At 32.5% G+C, this 22,214-nt stretch overlaps 1 protein-coding gene across 2 annotated transcripts in view; it reads right to left on the bottom strand.

Annotated features, from left to right (window-relative positions):
- The window catches only part of LOC149802084 (uncharacterized), a 165,678-nt gene that overhangs the window by 110,126 nt on the left and 33,338 nt on the right, over positions 1-22,214 (bottom strand). For both annotated transcript variants that reach the window (XM_089956484.1, XM_089956483.1), the window contains exons 7-12: positions 19,700-19,846; positions 18,282-18,404; positions 17,805-18,008; positions 12,899-13,081; positions 9,606-9,712; positions 3,331-3,497 (exon numbers count right to left, since the gene is read on the bottom strand). In XM_089956484.1, the coding sequence (XP_089812610.1) occupies positions 3,331-3,497; positions 9,606-9,712; positions 12,899-13,081; positions 17,805-18,008; positions 18,282-18,404; positions 19,700-19,846 (931 nt within the window). The remainder of the gene's footprint in view (positions 1-3,330; positions 3,498-9,605; positions 9,713-12,898; positions 13,082-17,804; positions 18,009-18,281; positions 18,405-19,699; positions 19,847-22,214) is intronic.

Below are 22,214 nucleotides of genomic sequence, written 5' to 3' on the forward strand. Positions count from 1 at the left end.
GCCCTAAGCACAGTAAATTACACTTGTCCCAAGCACAGTAAGATTAAATCCCCCTTGTCCTAAGCACAGTAAGATTAAATCCCCCTTGTCCTAAGCACAGTAAGATTACCCCCCTTGTCCTAAGCACAGTAAGATTAAATTACCCTTGTCCCAAACACAGTAAGATTAAATCCCCCTTGTCCCAAGCACAGTAAGATTAAATTACCCTTGTCCCAAGCACAGTAATATTAAATCCCCCTTTTCCCATGCAATAGTAAGATTAAATCCCCCTTGTCCCAAGCACAATAAGATTAAATCCCCCTTGTCCCAAGCAATAGTAAGATTAAATCCCCCTTGTCCTAAGCACAGTAAGATTAAATTACCCTTCTCCCAAAGCAAGCTGAATATATGACTATTGACTTATAATGGCAAATGTAATTAACACAACCATACTACTGTCCATTCCTATCTACTTTTATTCTTTTTGCCTGCAAATCAAATATGGTTCCAAACAACATTAAAAACATGGATCTGTGATTTTAGTGACTCTTGTATTTTGATGCACATGACTACAAGCTTATTCAGCTGAAATCCAATATGGAGAATTTTGCAAATTCCTTTAGTTAAATACTTAAGTGGGTACATTGTTCAGTTAAAACATTTCATATGATGTAACCCACAGCATCCTGTAATCTAATTCCTTTGTTTTCCACAACACATACCAGCTAAACTTCCTGACAGTGTTGGAGGGTTTTTGTGACTCAGAATGTGTGTTTCATGATCCCAAGAATAGAAAGTGTCTGTATCCCAAATAAGCGACATGGTACAATCGAGAATAAGTTATATATATATAAGCCTATAAAAAAGTGACTGGAAATACAAAATTAAGAAAATCAAATAAATGTTTTCTTTGAAGCATTTAATACACTTCCAAAAAAAACTGCTGGTAGATGCTACATTCACGTATATCATCAACACATTCACACACAATTCAAGCCTTTTCAATATGCCTCTAATATAAATAATACAATTCAAGTCTTTTCAATGTGCCTCTAATATAAATAATACAATTCAAGCCTTTTCAATATGCCTCTAATATAAATAATACAATTCAAGCTTTTTCAATATGCCTCTAATATCAATAATACAATTAAAACCTTTTCAATATGCCTCTAATATAAATAATACAATTCAAGCCTTTTCAATATGCCTCTAATATAAATAATACAATTCAAGCCATTGCAATATGCCTCTAATATAAATAATACAATTCAAGCCTTTTCAATATGCCTCTAATATAAATAATACAATTCAAGCCTTTTCAATATGCCTCTAATATAAATAATACAATTCAAGCCTTTTCAATATGCCTCTAATATAAATAATACAATTCAAGCTTTTTCAATATGCCTCTAATATAAATAATACAATTCAAGCTTTTTCAATATGCCTCTAATATAAATAATACAATACAAGTCATTTCAATATGCCTCTAATATAAATAATACAATTCAAGCCTTTTCAATAGGTCTCTAATATAAATAATACAATTCAAGCCTTTTCAATATGCCTCTAATATAAATAATACAATTCAAGCCATTGCAATATGCCTCTAATATAAATAATACAATTCAAGCCATTGCAATATGCCTCTAATATAAATAATACAATTCAAGCCTTTTCAATATGCCTCTAATATAAATAATACAATTCAAGCCTTTTCAATATGCCTCTAATATAAATAATACAATTCAAGCTTTTTCAATATGCCTCTAATATAAATAATACAATTCAAGCTTTTTCAATATGCCTCTAATATAAATAATACAATACAAGTCATTTCAATATGCCTCTAATATAAATAATACAATTCAAGCCTTTTCAATAGGTCTCTAATATAAATAATACAATTCAAGCCTTTTCAATATGCCTCTAATATAAATAATACAATAAAAACCTTTTCAATATGCCTCTAATATAAATAATACAATTCAAGCCTTTTCAGAAGCAAAAACAAAGAGGATTTTTGGCTTCAAACAGAGCAATTAATTTGGATTAAGATGGTGTCATTATTCCTGTTGGTAACAGTAATTTACAAGAGAGATAAGTCCAAGTATATATCCTTGTTAGATCGTTATCTCCAAGAACCAAACTAATTTTATCATCCATTTTACCAAGACTTCTAAACAAATCTGAAAATAATTTACTGATCTATCACCATACCTGTATAGTATATACTATCACCATACCTGTATAGTATATATTATCACCATACTTATATAGCATACACTATCACCATACCTGTATAGTATATATTATCACCATACCTGTATAGTATATATTATCACCATACTTTTATAATATACACTATCACCATACCTGTAAAGTATATACTATCACCATACCTGTATAGTATACATTATCACCATACCTGTATAGTATATATTATCACCATACTTGTATAGTATACACTATCACCATACCTGTATAGTATATATTATCACCATACTTTTATAGTATACACTATCACCTTACTTGTATAGTATACACTATCACCATACCTGTATAGTATATACTATCACCATACCTGTATAGTATACACTATCACCATACCTGTATAGTATATACTATCATCATACCTGTATAGTATATATTATCACCATACTTGTATAATTTATATTATCACCATACATTTATAGTATACACTATCACCATACCTGTATAGTATATACCATCACCATACCTGTATAGTATACACTATCACCATACCTGTATAGTATACACTATCATCATACCTGTATAGTATACACTATCACCATACCTGTATAGTATATATTATCACCATACCTGTATAGTATAAACTATCACCATACCTGTATAGTATACACTATCATCATACCTGTATAGTATATATTATCACCATACTTTTATAGTATACACTATCACCATACCTGTATAGTATACACTATCACCATACCTGTATAGTATACACTATCACCATACCTGTATAGTATACACTATCACCATACCTGTATAGTATATATTATCACCATACCTGTATAGTATACACTATCACCATACCTGTATAGTATATATTATCACCATACCTGTATAGTATACACTATCACCATACCTGTATAGTACAATGGACCATGTTACATTGAGCCAAATCATTTATATACATCAGCAAATCTGAAAACACTTCATGCCTATCCCCTAACTGACCCAAAATAATAGGATATATTGCCACATCTGTATTATGCAAGGAACTATACTGTACTGAGGAGCTTTATGCAAAAGAGACACTGTATCTTTTTCATTAGCTATAAAGGTTAATGTGTACATACATACCATTTCCACCTGCAGTGCCACCATCTTGATGTACAGTGACAGACTGTGACCTTGTCAGACTGAGTCTAAGTGACTGGTTTTCTGTCTTTAGGGCCTCTAACAAATCTTCTGCAGTTTTCAGGTGGGCAAATGCATCATGTCTTTCATGGACAAGAACCGTTAACTGTCTGCAATAGGAATCATTAGCAAAGATCACTTGAATATACAAGAAAAGGAATTCCAACTTGGATTTTGATGCCAAGATCAGATGAACAACCCTTCAGACTACACTAGGGACAACAAATACCCCATCAAAACCTTTGCATCTAACTAAAGTTTTGATCAGAGTTCTATTTGAAATTAAAAAAATGCAACACAATACACCTCAGGGGGATATATTAACACATGAAAACATTTTTTGAGAGGGGGGAGATGGGGGGATCTGTCTGGTGCCCCCCCCACCCAAAGAAGAAATAGGAATGCAGTGGCTTCTATATACAACAGCTGTTAACTTTCTGAAATAGGAATGCAGTAGCTTCTACATACAAGTTTTGACAAGTAATAAACTTCAAAACTCTACACCTGTGTCAATTACTGCAACAATGTCCTTTCTTTCCTTGAAAAGGTACATAACATTAATTTGCTTATTTCTAGTCTAATAGTGTTTTAATACAACCATGTGTTAACAGAACACATGGTGTAAATATAAAATCCTCTCTATAAATCGGTTATGTTGGACAAACTTCCAGGTACTGAGAACATGTGTTAATAGTACACATGGTGTAAATATCAATTCTTCTCACCCATGCAACAGAAAAATCTAGCTGTTTTGCTAACCTTACTTTTCTTATCTCAGTCTAGTCATCTCAGACCAGTCATCTCATTCAAGGTGTCCACATGACCAGAACTACTTTAAAAAAAAAAAACCTTGTTGTCTTCTGCTAAAATCAAACAACAACAAGTATATAACAAAAACATAGTAACTTAAGGTCAATCCTTCTTTGAGAACACACCATACAAAACATAGTAAATTAAGGTCAATCCTTCTTTGAGAACACACTATACAAAAACATAGTAACTTAAGGTCAATCCTTCTTTGAGAACACACCATACAAAACATAGTAAATTAAGGTCAATCCTTCTTTGAGAACACACCATACAAAACATAGTAAATTAAGGTCAATCCTTCTTTGAGAACACACTATACAAAAACATAGTAAATTAAGGTCAATCCTTCTTTGAGAACACACCATACAAAAACATAGTAACTTAAGGTCAATCCTTCTTTGAAAACACACCACACAAAACATAGTAAATTAAGGTCAATCCTTCTTTGAGAACACACTATACAAAAACATAGTAACTTAAGGTCAATCCTTCTGTGAAAACACACCATACAAAACATAGTAAATTAAGGTCAATCCTTCTTTGAGAACACACCATACAAAACATAGTAAATTAAGGTCAATCCTTCTTTGAGAACACACTATACAAAAACATAGTAACTTAAGGTCAATCCTTCTTTGAAAACACACCATACAAAACATAGTAAATTAAGGTCAATCCTTCTTTGAGAACACACCATACAAAACATAGTAAATTAAGGTCAATCCTTCTTTGAGAACACACCATACAAAAACATAGTAACTTAAGGTCAATCCTTCTTTGAAAACACACCACACAAAACAGTAAATTAAGGTCAATCCTTCTTTGAGAACACACTATACAAAAACATAGTAACTTAAGGTCAATCCTTCTTTGAAAACACACCATACAAAACATAGTAAATTAAGGTCAATCCTTCTTTGAGAACACACCATACAAAACATAGTAAATTAAGGTCAATCCTTCTTTGAGAACACACTATACAAAAACATAGTAACTTAAGGTCAATCCTTCTTTGAGAACACACCATACAAAACATAGTAAATTAAGGTCAATCCTTCTTTGAGAACACACTATACAAAAACATAGTAACTTAAGGTCAATCCTTCTTTGAAAACACACCATACAAAACATAGTAAATTAAGGTCAATCCTTCTTTGAGAACACACTATACAAAAACATAGTAAATTAAGGTCAATCCTTCTTTGAGAACACACTATACAAAAACATAGTAACTTAAGGTCAATCCTTTTTTGAGAACACACCATACAAAACATAGTAAATTAAGGTCAATCCTTCTTTGAGAACACACTATACAAAAACATAGTAACTTAAGGTCAATCCTTCTTTGAGAACACACCATACAAAACATAGTAAATTAAGGTCAATCCTTCTTTGAGAACACACTATACAAAAACATAGTAACTTAAGGTCAATCCTTCTTTGAGAACACACCATACAAAAACATAGTAAATTAAGGTCAATCCTTCTTTGAGAACACACCATACAAAAACATAGTAACTTAAGGTCAATCCTTCTTTGAAAACACACCACACAAAACATAGTAAATTAAGGTCAATCCTTCTTTGAGAACACACCATACAAAAACATAGTAACTTAAGGTCAATCCTTCTTTGAGAACACACCATACAAAACATAGTAAATTAAGGTCAATCCTTCTTTGAAAACACACCACACAAAACATAGTAAATTAAGGTCAATCCTTCTTTGAGAACACACTATACAAAAACATAGTAACTTAAGGTCAATCCTTCTTTGAAAACACACCATACAAAACATAGTAACTTAAGGTCAATCCTTCTTTGAGAACACAACATACAAAACATAGTAAATTAAGGTCAATCCTTCTTTGAGAACACACTATACAAAAACATAGTAACTTAAGGTCAATCCTTTTTTGAGAACACACCATACAAAACATAGTAAATTAAGGTCAATCCTTCTTTGAGAACACACTATACAAAAACATAGTAACTTAAGGTCAATCCTTCTTTGAGAACACACTATACAAAAACATAGTAAATTAAGGTCAATCCTTCTTTGAGAACACACCATACAAAACATAGTAAATTAAGGTCAATCCTACTTTGAAAACACACCATACAAAACATAGTAAATTAAGGTCAATCCTTCTTTGAGAACACACCATACAAAAACATAGTAACTTAAGGTCAATCCTTCTTTGAAAACACACCATACAAAACACAGTAAATTAAGGTCAATCCTTCTTTGAGAACACACTATACAAAAACATAGTAACTTAAGGTCAATCCTTCTTTGAGAACACACCATACAAAACATAGTAAATTAAGGTCAATCCTTCTTTGAGAACACACTATACAAAAACATAGTAACTTAAGGTCAATCCTTCTTTGAGAACACACTATACAAAAACATAGTAAATTAAGGTCAATCCTTCTTTGAGAACACACCATACAAAACATAGTAAATTAAGGTCAATCCTTCTTTGAAAACACACCATACAAAACATAGTAAATTAAGGTCAATCCTTCTTTGAGAACACACTATACAAAAACATAGTAACTTAAGGTCAATCCTTCTTTGAAAACACACCATACAAAACATAGTAAATTAAGGTCAATCCTTCTTTGAGAACACACTATACAAAAACATAGTAACTTAAGGTCAATCCTTTTTTGAGAACACACCACACAAAACATAGTAACTTAAGGTCAATCCTTCTTTGAGAACACACCACACAAAACATAGTAAATTAAGGTCAATCCTTCTTTGAGAACACACTATACAAAAACATAGTAACTTAAGGTCAATCCTTCTTTGAGAACACACCATACAAAACATAGTAAATTAAGGTCAATCCTTCTTTGAGAACACACTATACAAAAACATAGTAAATTAAGGTCAATCCTTCTTTGAGAACACACCATACAAAAACATAGTAACTTAAGGTCAATCCTTCTTTGAAAACACACCACACAAAACATAGTAAATTAAGGTCAATCCTTCTTTGAGAACACACTATACAAAAACATAGTAACTTAAGGTCAATCCTTCTTTGAAAACACACCACACAAAACATAGTAAATTAAGGTCAATCCTTCTTTGAGAACACACCATACAAAACATAGTAAATTAAGGTCAATCCTTCTTTGAGAACACACTATACAAAAACATAGTAACTTAAGGTCAATCCTTCTTTGAGAACACACCACACAAAACATAGTAAATTAAGGTCAATCCTTCTTTGAAAACACACCATACAAAACATAGTAAATTAAGGTCAATCCTTCTTTGAGAACACACTATACAAAAACATAGTAACTTAAGGTCAATCCTTTTTTGAGAACACACCATACAAAACATAGTAACTTAAGGTCAATCCTTCTTTGAGAACACACCATACAAAACATAGTAAATTAAGGTCAATCCTTCTTTGAGAACACACCATACAAAACATAGTAAATTAAGGTCAATCCTTCTTTGAGAACACACCATACAAAAACATAGTAACTTAAGGTCAATCCTTCTTTGAGAACACACCATACAAAACATAGTAAATTAAGGTCAATCCTTCTTTGAGAACACACCATACAAAAACATAGTAACTTAAGGTCAATCCTTCTTTGAGAACACACTATACAAAAACATAGTAAATTAAGGTCAATCCTTCTTTGAGAACACACTATACAAAAACATTTTGAGTGAGACAAAGACATATGATGTTGACCTTTTATTATTTCATTCCACACTTAATCCTATATGCAGGCCTAGCTCAGTACATTTTCAGGTCAGCGTCATTAAATGTAGCTAAAACTACCTAACTATAAATACTTTGTGTGAAACAAATTATATACTGTTAGCTACATTTAATGATGCTGACCTGAAAAATGACTTCTACAGATATGATAAAATTCTCAATGCTGTGTGAAATGAACTATGACAGAAAATACTGATCCATGCACATAGACTATATACCTATACACTTCATAGCCTCCCAACTCTCTTAATAATGATGGAAAACTTCGTAACAGCCAAAAATGTGTTATGTCATGCTTTGTTCTCATTTTGTTAAACATCTCCATTGTGCCCCAGTTGAATCAAAAATATTCCTACAATATTTAATGAAAAATAATGCACTTACCAGCCAGAAGGAATCATTTATCTGTCAACACATTAATCCATAAGAAAATTTCACTGTAGTACTTGCCATATTTCCAAAACAGAAAAATAAATTTTCAAAGAATCCGTGAACTTGAAAGTTTAGCACAGGGTTATCCACTAGGGTCAGTATTTGGAGGGTCTTTTATACACGGGGGTAATTTTACAATCAATATTAAGGACAACACAAGTATGTCACAAACAGTTTCACCTGCTCCAAAAAGAAGAAGAGCTATATACGATAGTGACACAGATCACTAATTACCCATGAATAACTGAATGCAGCATGTTACTCTTCATTACAGCTTGTAATAAGTATAACTAGAGTAGAGCTGAGTAACCAGTATCATTTAATTATTTACAAAATAACTTTTAAAAATTGGAACTGATGATAATGAAACAGTTTCTTGTAATAAATATGAATTATTTATTGTCAATTTCATATAACATCCATATATTAAATGTAATAATATCTCATTACTATGTGACATTTTATGTTGTTATTTTTCTTTGTTCATGTGTATAAACTGTGTACTTCGGATACAACAGTCACACCACAGACCTCATTAACATATCTGTATTAATAAGCCACATGTAAACATTTGCATGTGAACTATATTACACTAATGAAGAGTTCTTTTTACTTTAAAGAAAAATATTGGGTGAGAAAAATAATCTACATTGGGGTTTGGATTGAGACAACGAAATCCCAGTTGTAGGGTTACATTATATGTCTCCCCACGAGGCAAGTCTTGTGGGGAGACAAATAATGTAACCCCTTGACTGGGATTTCCTTGTCTCAGTCCAGATCCTACCATAGATTCTATATATCTCTAAAACTCTGATCTGTTGGGCAAACTTCCAGGTACTGGGAACACGATCATTGCTGCAAATTCTTATGTACGAATAATTAGACTATGTCAATATAATTACAGATGTGCTAGAATTTCCATTCTAAGTGATATTAAGTGAAATTGCAAAGAGAAATACTTTAACAATGTATGTTGGAAATGATTAACAGTAAATATTTAGCAATTTAATATTAGTTTTTTTTAAATCATTTTCTCAATATCAAGTACTAGGTTCCATAAATAATGTAAGCAAAAAAATTAATAGGCAAGAATCTAATGAAACAGGAATTGAAAAGACAGACATCAAATACTTGGCTGTAAAACAATTTCAGCATGAGCACTACATTCACCAAAAAACTATAAGATGGAATAATAGTCTGCTTAAGGTGAAGAACTCACTGCTTGTAGGTATTTTCTAATGCTGCCATTTCAAACTGCACATCAGATAGTCTCTCCTCCATCTGTTTCATTTTAGTTTCTGCTTGTCCATAGTTATCTCGCAAGTTCTGAAAAATAAAATCTCAGACATTCAGTGAAATCATTTTCCTCTGATCCATAAGCATTGTTAAAAGTATGCAAGTTTCAGGGCAACTGAATGAGCCATAAGATGTGGACTGCTATAAACCCACACTATGCTGAACCTCACTATTATGAATTACTTGATATAATGAACACCCACAATGCACCCCAGAAAACACTTATACATCAATATAAAGTTGCATATCACAATAGATTACAATCCAAAAATTGTTGGTAAAGTAACACTACATAAACCAAGGTCAGGCAGACTGTGGATGCCAATCCTTAAAATTAATGATGTAAAAATCAAAGTCTTCTAAGAATTATCAGTATAGGAGTGAATTTAGCTAAAATCCAGGAATCTGAAGCAAAGTTAGGCTACAGGCACAAAAAGCTGGGATAATGATAACTCAATGGGCTATGATTTCTGTAATTACACTGTGTAATGCAACAGATCAAACGCTTTTCTAGTAACATCAATATAACATTGCTTGCCAAATCTGGTTAAAATCCAGCAATCTTTGGTAAAATAATCCAGTGTAAAATCAAGGTCAGGAGAACAGACAATCAGCCTAAAGCTGCATCCTAAATCTGGCTGACATCCAATAATCCCTGCAAAGTAATGATGCAAAAACAAGTCGAGAGAATGGACAATCAGGGAATATACTTGCTGTAACTGATGATGTGGAACACTGGAAATAAAACTTATCAATGGACATATCAATAATTTGTGGTTTTGTCACTTGTTCAGATGTTTTTGTATGAGATGATGAAAAAGATCCACTATTAACACAGGAAAAGAAAATTTTCTTTTTATCATACATCAAACTATATTTTAAATCAAAGCTTAGACTCACTTGTCAGTACACACACACTCATACACACACACACACACACACACACACAAATGCAATCTTTCAGAAGTTTAACTAAATTTCAATTGTATTCAAATGGCTAATGATCCAAATATCAGCAGTTTAAGAGAATGTATAGTTTGGAATGACTTAATCTGTTGCAAACAATTACATCTAACATCTTGTAAACTAACACATCTGTAAGGAAGTTTCTGTTTATTGTTCTACTTCACAAAATGTTTTTTTCCTCTCATTTTTTATAACTTCGTTTTGTACACAATCAATTATTGCATGGCATGATTTAAAATCTTAAATTTTCACATGTGAAAATACAAGTCAATATTTTTATTTCACACAGAAAAATATCAGAAAAATATTTTAAAAATATTTCACCAATTTATTTTACATTAAAGTATAGGATAAACTTTATTTTATACAAATCCATGACTTTAAAAAACTGGATGCAAAATATGGTTAAAATCCAACAATTCTTGGTAAAGTTAATGTTAGGAGGACTATCCGGGGCTATAACTAATCAATGATGATAAAGAAATCAAATTCTTTTTTTGGGGGGGGTCTCATTAGTATAAAGTTGCATAATAATTTTGTTAATATCTGACAAATGAATTGTTGAGGGATGGATGGACAGATGAAATTACCATAGTACCCTGCTGATCTCTTTGAACAGGGCCCTAAAACTTGTTTTACAGGTTAACAACTCCTTGTTTTATACACTGTGTAGAAATGATCAAAAATGTATCTTCAAAAAGCATTATACTAATGTTGTTATAGTACTATCACTGTTTGAAATAACAAAATTCAATATCATTCATTTCTGGATAGAAAAGTACAAAATACCAAATATGAGATAAGAAGGGTACAAATGTGAATTTTTCAGGTTATGAAATTCAATCTTGTTGAACAGATCAGTTTAGAGGTTAAACTGCCTAATCTGCACTGCATTTATCCATTAAGTCAATAATCTGGCATTATCCATTAAGTCAATAATCTGGATTCCCTTATGTGTTTATTTCTTGTAGAAAAATAATTTTCTTTATAGATGGTAATTTGTTATAAACACTGGACATGTGATAAGCATGCTTGATGTCAGCATGCAAGGGATAACATAGTTGCTTGCCGTGTCAACCAAATCCTATCTAGCATTTTTGTAACAAAAAGGAAAGGGCATTTGCTGTGACCATGTCCACCAAATGCTACCTAGCATTTTTGTAACAAAAAGGGCAGGGCATTTGCTGTGACCATGTCAACCAAATCCTACCAAACATTTTTGTAACAGGGCATTTGCTCTGACCATGTCAACCAAATCCTACCTAGCATTTTTGTAACAGAGCATTTGCTGTGATCATGTCACAGAATTAATTGTAGTAGTTTTGATAATGATTAAAGTAAATTATCAACAAAAGCTATCAAGAGGTTTAGAAATAAAGACAAATAAAAAAGCCTTGATGCAAATTTTCTATGACTATGACCTAGACCCCAAGATCAAAGGAGAAAGAGTGCATGTTGCAGAATGAATCATCTGAGCTTCATAATTAAATATGAAGAAAATCCATCAAATATATTCAAATGGAAAACATTTTATCCCCAAAACCTTAAAGAAACTTTTCTCTATGATCTTCAGTACATACATATATACATATTTTATACACATACTGACATATATATACATTCATATACACAGTATATTGATCAGAAATGGAAAAGGGTAAAAACATACACAAGCACCAATCAATATTGTGACAGATTTTTATAAAAAAGTCTTTCAAAGGAAAGAAAAGTCCAGTTCAAAGCTCAAAAAGATAAACATGTGGGGGTTTTGTTTGTCAATAGAAACAAAAGCATAAAAAAATGTCACCTCTGTATAAATATTCCAGTAAACATGAATCTTTACAAGGAAACATGTATCTTACAAGAAAACATTTATCTTACAAGGAAATATGTATCTACAAGGAAATGTGTCAAACAAGACTAATAATGTGTCATCTAATTACAGACATGTTAAAAGCTTGCCAGTAATACTGCAAATCTGTATTAAATCAGCATGCAACTTCATTCAAAAAGATGCAATTTATTTTGTGTGAAGGCATAACTAATTCTGCAAAAGAATTTAATATCTATTTCAAGATATTAAATCTACTAGATAAAAGTTATCGATTACAATATGACAAAATAATTACCTGATACTCATAGATAATTATTGTTAATACTGATAAGACCAATATTTTCTAATCTCACTCTGGCCTTGCATTAATCTCTTTGGGTCAGAAGGCAGGGATTACTGGATTTAGTATGGCTCACCTTGAGCCCCACGGCTATATTGTCGCTGATCCCCAGTTCAACAAGCTGTATTTCCAGCTCATGCAGCTGTATGTATGCAAGTTTACGCTTGTTCCAGAGTTCTCGGATAATATCCTGCTCTTGTCCTGCTCCCAGACCATCCTCCTTCTCGATTTGAGCCATGATGTAGTTCATATCATTTGACTGCCATGGAAAATAGGTGTAACAACAAAATCATGCATATTAGTTGGGGTCACATGCAACAGAAAACAGTAATGGACAATAAAAACACTCAGCAAACATTAAAAAAACTCTTGACAGCAATAAAAGAAGGTAGATTAAATAGAAATGAGATGCAAGTGAGTTAGTGCTTTCTGCATTTTTGCTGCTTCAAACTCTTCCAAAAAAATTTGTGATTTCATGTGAAAAAACAATGTCGGCCACATTGTATATATTTATAGACATTTTCACAATATATAGTAAACTGAAAACATAATTACTCAACACAAATCCCTGAAATCAAAACAGAGTTGGCTCAAAGAGACTCAAATAAACAGAAGTGCCCCCAAAGTGATTAAACTCACAGCTGTGAATGTTTAGGACATTTGTGACACGACATATGAAGCATGTAAATAAAATGATTATATAAATACTCTTATTCTAATGTGATGTGTCTAGTGTATAATTTACCTTATTCTAATGTGAGGTGTCTAGTGTATTATTTACCTTATTCTAATGTGATGTGTCTAGTATATAATTTACTTATTCTAATGTGAGGTGTCTAGTGCATTATTTACCTTATTCTAATGTGAGGTGTCTAGTGTATAATTTACCTTATTCTAATGTGAGGTGTCTAGTGCATTATTTACCTTATTCTAATGTGAGGTGTTGAGTGTATTTTTTACCTTATTTTAGTGTGAGGTGTCTAGTGTGTTAGTTACTTTATTCTAATATGAGGTGACTAGTGTATTTACCTTATTTTAATGTGGCGCATTCAGTGTATTATTTACCTTATTCTAAAGTGTGAGGTATTGAGTGTATTATTTACCTTATTCTAATGTGAGGTGTCTAGTGTATTATTTACCTTATTCTAATGTGGGGCATTGAGTGGATTATTTACCATTTCTAATCTGGGGCACTGAGTGTATTATTAACCTTATTCTAATGTGGGGCATTGAGTGGATTATTTACCTTATTCTAATGTGGGGCATTGAGTGGATTATTTACCATTTCTAATCTGGGGCACTGAGTGTATTATTAACCTTATTCTAATATGAGAGGTGTCTAGTGTATTATTTACCTTATTCTAATGTGGGGCATCGAGTGTATTATTTACCTTATTCTAATGTGGGGCACTGAGTGTATTATTAACCTTATTCTAATGTGAGGTGTTGATTGTATTAGTTACCTTACTCTAATGTGGGGCATTGAGTGTATTATTTACCTTATTCTAACATCGGGCATTGAGTGTATTATTTACCTTATTCTAATGTGAGGTGTTGATTGTGTTATTTACCTTATTCTAATGTGGGGCAGTGAGTGTATTATTTACCTTATTCTAATGTGGGGCATCGAGTGTATTATTTACCATTTCTAATCTGGGGCACTGAGTGTATTATTAACCTTATTCTAACGTGAGGTGTTGATTGTATTATTTACCTTATTCTAACATCGGGCATTGAGTGTATTATTTACCTTATTCTAACGTGAGGTGTTGATTGTGTTATTTAGCTTATTCTAATGTGGAACATTGAGTGTATTATTTACCTTATTCTAATCTGGGGCACTGAGTGTATTATTAACCTTATTCTAACGTGAGGTGTTGATTGTACTATTTACCTTATTCTAATGTGGAACATTGAGTGTATTATTTACCTTATTCTAACATGGGGCATTGAGTGTATTATTAACCTTATTCTAATATGAGAGGTGTCTAGTGTACTATTTACCTTATTCTAATGTGGGGCATTGAGTGTATTATTTACCTTATTCTAATGTGGGGCATTGAGTGTGTTATTTAACTTATTCTAATGTGAGGTGTTGAGTGTATTATTTACCTTGTTCTAATGTGAGTTGTTGAGTTAATTATTTACCTTATTTTAATGTATGGCATTGATTGTATTATATACCTTATTCTAATGTGATGTGTTGAGTGTATTATTAACCTTATTCTAATGCAGGGCATTAAGTGTACTATTTACCTTATTCAAATGTGGGGCATTGAGTTTATTATTTACCTTATTCTAATGTGGGAAATTGAGTGTATTATTAACCTTATTTTAATGTGAGAGGTGTCTAGTGTATTATTTACCTTATTCTAATGTGGGGTATTGAGTGCATTATTAACCTTATTCTAATGTGGTGCACTGAGTGTACTATTTACCTTATTCTAATGTGAGGCATTCAGTTTATTATTTACCTTAGTCTAATGTGGGGCATTGAGTGCATTATTAACCTTATTCTAATGTGGGGCACTGAGTTGATTATTTACCTCATTCTAATGTGATGTGTTGAGTGTATTATTTACTTTGTTCTAATGTGAGTTGTTGAGTGAATTATTTACTTTATTTTAATGTGGGGCATTGAGTGTATTATATACCTTATTCTAATGTGATGTGTTGAGTGTATTATTAACCTTATTCTAATGTGGGGCATTAAGTGTACTATTTACCTTATTCAAATGTGGGGCATTAAGTGTACTATTTACCTTATTCAAATGTGGGACATTGAGTTTATTATTTACCTTTTTCTAATCTGAGGTTTCTAGTGTATTATTTACCTTTATCTAATGTGAGTTGTCTAGTGTATTATTTACCTCATTCTAATGTGAGGCATTGGGTGTATTATTAACCTTATTCTGATGTGATGTGTCTAGTGTATTATTTACTTTATTTTAATGTGAGGTGTTGAGTAAATTATTTATGTTATTCTAATGTGAGGTGTCTAGTGTATTATTTACCTAATTTTAATATGAGGTGTCTAGTGTATTATTTACCTTATTCTAATGTGGGGCATTACATGTATTGTTTACCTTATTCTAAAATGAGGCATTGAGTGTATTATTTACCTTATTTTAATGTGGGGCATTGAGTTTATTATTTGCCTTATTCTAATGTGGGGCATTGAGTTTATTATTTACCTTATTCTAATGTGAGGCATTAAATGTATTGTTCACCTTATTCTAATGTGAGGCATTAAGTGTATTGTTTACCTTATTCTAATTTGAGGCATTAAGTGTATTATTTACCTAATTCTAATGTGAGAAGTTGAGTGTATTCTTTACCTTATTATAATATGACACTTGCTTAAAAATTTATTGCTAACCTTATTCTAGTGTGAGGTGTTTAATTCATTACTGACTTTATTCTAATGTCAGGTGTTTAGTTTATTGTTGACCTTATTCTAATCTGATGTGCTTATTTCATTATTGATCTTCAATGTGCTATATCAGGAACCTTCATTATTAGTGTTTTGTATAAGAGTTTGGTGACATATACAGTCCAGTGATGCACTGCTATAGTACCATTCAGGATAATTTCAGTACTGTCAGGTCCATACTATAAGACCACTCACTATAACACTCTCCTTCAAATAACTGGATGTGGGCAAGTCCATTTTGGAGGACCAATAAGGATTATTTGGTTTTGGGCAGGTCCATGATATAAGACAACTTAGTATAATTTGTGTGGACAGGTCCATGTTATAGGACCACTCTGTATAATTTGGGTGTGGACAGGTCCATGTTATAGGACCACTCTGTATAATTTGTGTATGGACAGGTCCATGTTATAGGACCACTCTGTATAATTTGTGTATGGACAGGTCCATGTTATAGGAACACCGTGTATAATTTGTGCATGGACAGGTCCATGTTATAGGGCCATTCCGTATAATTTGGGTGTGGACAGGTCCATGTTACAGGACCACTCTGTATAATTTGGGTCTGGACAGGTCTAAGTTATAGGACCATTGCATATAATTTGGGTGTGGACAGGTCCATGTTATAGGACCACTCTGTATAATTTGGGTGTGGACAGGTCCATGTTATAGGACCACTCTGTATAATTTGGGTGTGGACAGGTCCATGTTATAGGACCACTCTGTATAATTTGGGTATGGGCAGGTCCATGTTATAGGACCACTCTGTATAATTTGGGTGTGGACAGGTCTAAGTTATAGGACCACTCTGTATAATTTGGGTGTGGACAGGTCCATGTTATAGGACCACTCTGTATAATTTGGGTGTGGACAGGTCCATGTTATAGGACCACTCTGTATAATTTGGGTGTGGACAGGTCCATGTTATAGGACCACTCTGTATAATTTGGGTGTGGACAGGTCCATGTTATAGGACCACTCTGTATAATTTGGGTATGGGCATAGATTCTATCAAAGTAGTTTATCACTGCTACCATATATACTCAAATACAATTTGGGTCCAACTGAAAAACAAAACCAACCTTGATCTATCAGCATATAATGCAATGACAGGGTCTATCTTCTTTGTTCTTATGACAGCAGATCTGGGTCTATATAGTTTGAAGTTGGAACAAACTTATTAGTGAGTATATATTGTAGGTACTGCATGTGTACATATACGGTACTAATTTCACTTTAATTGATTTTAGTTCTTGGCTGATATAAAATGAATTACAATGTGGTTTTAGATCACTACATACCCTATAATGATGCATAGCCCTTATGGTAACATACCTCATTATAAGGTGACCTCATTTATAACACTATACCTGTTAATAAATAAACACTCCATAAGTTCAAATTTATATCACTATCATAAATTGTTCTATTTATGATTTGACATCAAACAATCAGATAAATAAATGGCAGATAATCAATACTTGACTGTCTAGCTTTAAACAATATTCCTAAGCAAAAGTGTAAAAAAAAAAAATCTGCTGACACCTACCCTCAATGACTCGGCCCTCTGGGAACTGTGACTGCTGTAAGGAATGCTGAAGTTGCCCTTCTTCAAGGTCAATAGGGATTCATCAAATGGCAAGGCAAGATGCAACTTCTCGATCTCTTCTCTCAAGTCTTTTATATTTTTTTCCAAGTTTCTATTTTTCTCTTTTTCTCGCTGCAGCTTTCTACTCAGATCATTTTCAATAACCTGTACAAAATATACATAAAACAAAGCCATTATCAGTGAATTTGTCAGATATGTAAATTTATAACTTAACACAATGTCCTCATGTATCTTGCAGACACTAAATGGCAAAATATCACTTTCAATTAACGATAAACTAGATGGCAAAATATCAATTTCGATTAATGATTAAGAACTAAAAGGCAAAATATCACTTTCAATTAATGATAACTAACCCATCACTGATTGGAAACATAAATTTGTTTCCTACTTACTGAAACAGAAAAATAATCTCACCTGAAATTGGGCATTTTCTGCCAGCAGTTTCTCCTCTACCTGTGACAGGTTATTTGCCCTATCTGCCCTCTCCTGGAAAAGTCGCTCTTCTGTCACTTTCAGACGCTTTTCCAAGGACTGGATCTACCAATTTATATTAACAAATTAAGGTTTGATTTTTATTAGAATAATATTTTCTATCCAATTATAGAATATCAACATTATTCTTTTCATGATGAGTTTTTCACAGACATAGAAAGTTCTTGAGTTTAATTACTTTCGAATTTCTAAGGTCTTCAATGGAATTTTTTTTCTAGGATGTTTGTCTTTTATTAATCTGATGAACTGTATATTTTGATGAAAAAAAATTACATGATTTTTTTTTATTTATTCTTCATGAAAGTGGTCAAGATTTTGAAATTTTACAACACTTTCATGCTGATCGGATTTCCATTGGCCTAACTACTGCTGTTCTACAATTCTAAGAGTGGCCATATCTTGGTATTACTATACAATTCAAAGAGTGGCCATATCTTGGTATCATTATACAATTCTAAGAGAGGCCATATCTTGGTATTACTATACAATTCTAAGAGTGGCCATATTTTGGTATTACTATACAATTCTAAGAGCGGCCATATCTTGGTATTACTATACAATTCTAAGAGTGGCCATATCTTGGTATTACTATACAATTCTAAGAGTGGCCATATCTTGGTATTACTATACAATTCTAAGAGTGGCCATATCCTGGTATTACTATACAATTCTAAGAGTGGCAATATCTTGGTATTACTATACAATTCTAAGAGTGGCCATATCTTGGTATTACTATACAATTCTAAGAGTGGCCATATCCTGGTATTACTATACAATTCTAAGAGTGGCAATATCTTGGTATTACTATACAATTCTAAGAGTGGCCATATCCTGGTATTACTATACAATTCTAAGAGTGGCAATATCTTGGTATTACTATACAATTCTAAGAGTGGCCATATCCTGGTATTACTATACAATTCTAAGAGTGGCAATATCTTGGTATTACTTTACAATTCTAAGAGTGGCAATATCTTGGTATTACTATACAATTCTAAGAGTGGCCATATTTTGGTATTACTATTGAATTAAACTTCTTTAAAAGACACGGCTGATCAGACTGCTTTTAAAGGACATCATTGGCAACCACCTAGTCATGAATTTTAGATTCATATACTGAAACTATATTTTCTCTGTCAAACATTTTCTTTTTTTAATGGTAAGTGTTGTGATTTGAAAATATATTCTTAAATGGCTGAGTCAGCTCAAGATAATCTGACTTTGGTGATTCTGTGAAACAGTGGCATGTATGATTCTTTGATTCTTTGGCATGTATGATTCTTTGATTCTTTGGCATGTATGATTCTTTGATTCTTCCACACACATATGTATCAATTCACCTGTTTATCAATGACAGCCTCATCATCTGTGGCACCAGACTGCTGTTGTAGCAAATGTTTTAGCTCTGTCAACTTCTGAACCTGCTTTGTTGTCTCACCTTGCTGCTCCCTCTGCTCCAACTGTTCCCTCATGTGCCCTAACTGTTCCTGAAAAACAAAAAACAAATGTCACAGATTCAAGAAAAATGGCACTGATTGTAGTTTCCATATACTGTTTCAGAACAAAAAAAATGAAATAGTGATGAAATCATTTCAATATGACTGAAATACCATATAAACCAGATTTTTTTACTGGCTGCTTTTTCTTGGATTTTTTTTCTTCTTTTCTTGGAAAGATAATAATTCAATACAGCTCAAAAATGTGATTTGGGCATTTCACCATATTAGAAATTCCTTGGGCCATTTGATGCAGTAAAACTGTAAAAAGGATTGTGCCATTAAAACATGTGGTATCTATGGAAGGCAGATTTTGAGAAATATGTGCCAGCATGTAAAAGGAAAATTAATGTCCAAACAAAAATTGATCCAAAATCATTGATTGCATATACAAATAAATTGTTGTATATATCTATATTATATAGGTTAATTTTAATGATTATAGACTGTAATGGTCATTTAGTAAATAACATTATATATCTAATCTTGTACAATGAGGATTTCTACTTTAAGACAAAGTCATAGTTTTAGCACATACATTATAACTTCAAGATAAATACTTTTAAGATACATACTTTTAATTGAGTATTGATACCTGTTTGACACTGGAAGCTGTAGAAAAAAATCTTAATGATGAATCTCCCACTGAAACTCAGCTGACCTAATTCCTGAATGGCTGACTGCTAAATTACATCAGTTTGTTGATAGTGATTTTGAAATGGTTAGTTGAACCTCGTTCTGCTTTCTGTATTTCATACAAGTACATTGTACAAGATTAATCTTCCCAGGTACCAAGTATGATGAACAAAAACAATCTACCCAGGTACCAAGTGTGTTGTACAAGAACAATCTACCCAAGTACCAAGTGTGTTGTACAAGAATAATCTTCCCAGGTACCAAGTATGATGTACAATAACAATCTTCCCAGGTACCAAGTATGATGTACAATAACAATTTCCCTAGTAAGTAACAAGTATGATGTACAAGAATAATCTTCCCAGGTACCAAGTATATTGTACAAGACCAATCTACCTAGGTACCAAGTATGATGTACAATAACAATCTTCCCAGGTACCAAGTATGATGTACAAGAACAATGCTCTAGGTACCAAGTATGATGAACAAAAACAATCTACCCAGGTACCAAGTGTGTTGTACAAGAACAATCTACCCAGGTACCAAGTGTGTTGTACAAGAATAATCTTCCCAGGTACCAAGTATGATGTACAATAACAATTTCCCTAGTAAGTAACAAGTATGATGTACAAGAATAATCTTCCCAGGTACCAAGTATATTGTACAAGAACAGTCTAAATAGGTACCAAGTATGATGTACAATAACAATCTTCCCAGGTACCAAGTATGATGTACAATAACAATTTCCCTAGTAAGTAACAAGTATGATGTACAAGAATAATCTTCCCAGGTACCAAGTATATTGTACAAGAACAGTCTAAATAGGTACCAAGTATGATGTACAATAACAATCTTCCCAGGTACCAAGTATGATGTACAATAACAATTTCCCTAGTAAGTAACAAGTATGATGTACAAGAATAATCTTCCCAGGTACCAAGTATATTGTACAAGAACAGTCTAAATAGGTACCAAGTATGATGTACAAGAACAATCTTCCCAGGTACCAAGTATATTGCACAAGAACAATCTTCCCAGGTACCAAGTATATTGCACAAGAACAATCTTCCCAGGTACCAAGTATGATGTACAATAACAATTTCCCTAGTAAGTAACAAGTATGATGTACAAGAATAATCTTCCCAGGTACCAAGTATATTGTACAAGAACAATCTACCTAGGTACCAAGTATGATGTACAAGAACAATCTTCCTAGGTACCAGTATGATGTACAAAAACAATCTTCCCAGGTACCAAGTATGATGTACAATAACAATCTTCCTAGGTACCAAGTATGATGTACAAGAACAATGCTCTAGGTACCAAGTATGATGAACAAGAACAATCTACCTAGGTACCAAGTGTGTTGTATAAGAACAATCATCCTAGGTACCAAGTGTGTTGCACAAGAACAGCCCTCCTAGGTACCAATTATATTGCACAAAAACAATCTCCCTAGGTACCGAGTATGTTGTACAAGAACAATCATCCTAGGTACCAAGTATGTTGTACAATAAATGTACAAGTTCAAAAAAGTTAATAAACATTACATATATGAAGTGGGAATTATGACTGATATATTAATCTGAATAATATCTGATAATATATGTTACCTAATTATTTTTTACATTCAAGACAGTTTAAACAACATATTGAACATGCAAGACAATATTAAAATCACCTTTCTACTATGACTTCTGGTCCATGCCAACACATTCTCAAT

This window comes from Sinohyriopsis cumingii, chromosome 4 (genome assembly GCF_028554795.1).
Source record: "Sinohyriopsis cumingii isolate HCF-2022 chromosome 4, ASM2855479v2, whole genome shotgun sequence".
Lineage (NCBI taxonomy): Eukaryota > Metazoa > Mollusca > Bivalvia > Unionida > Unionidae > Sinohyriopsis > Sinohyriopsis cumingii.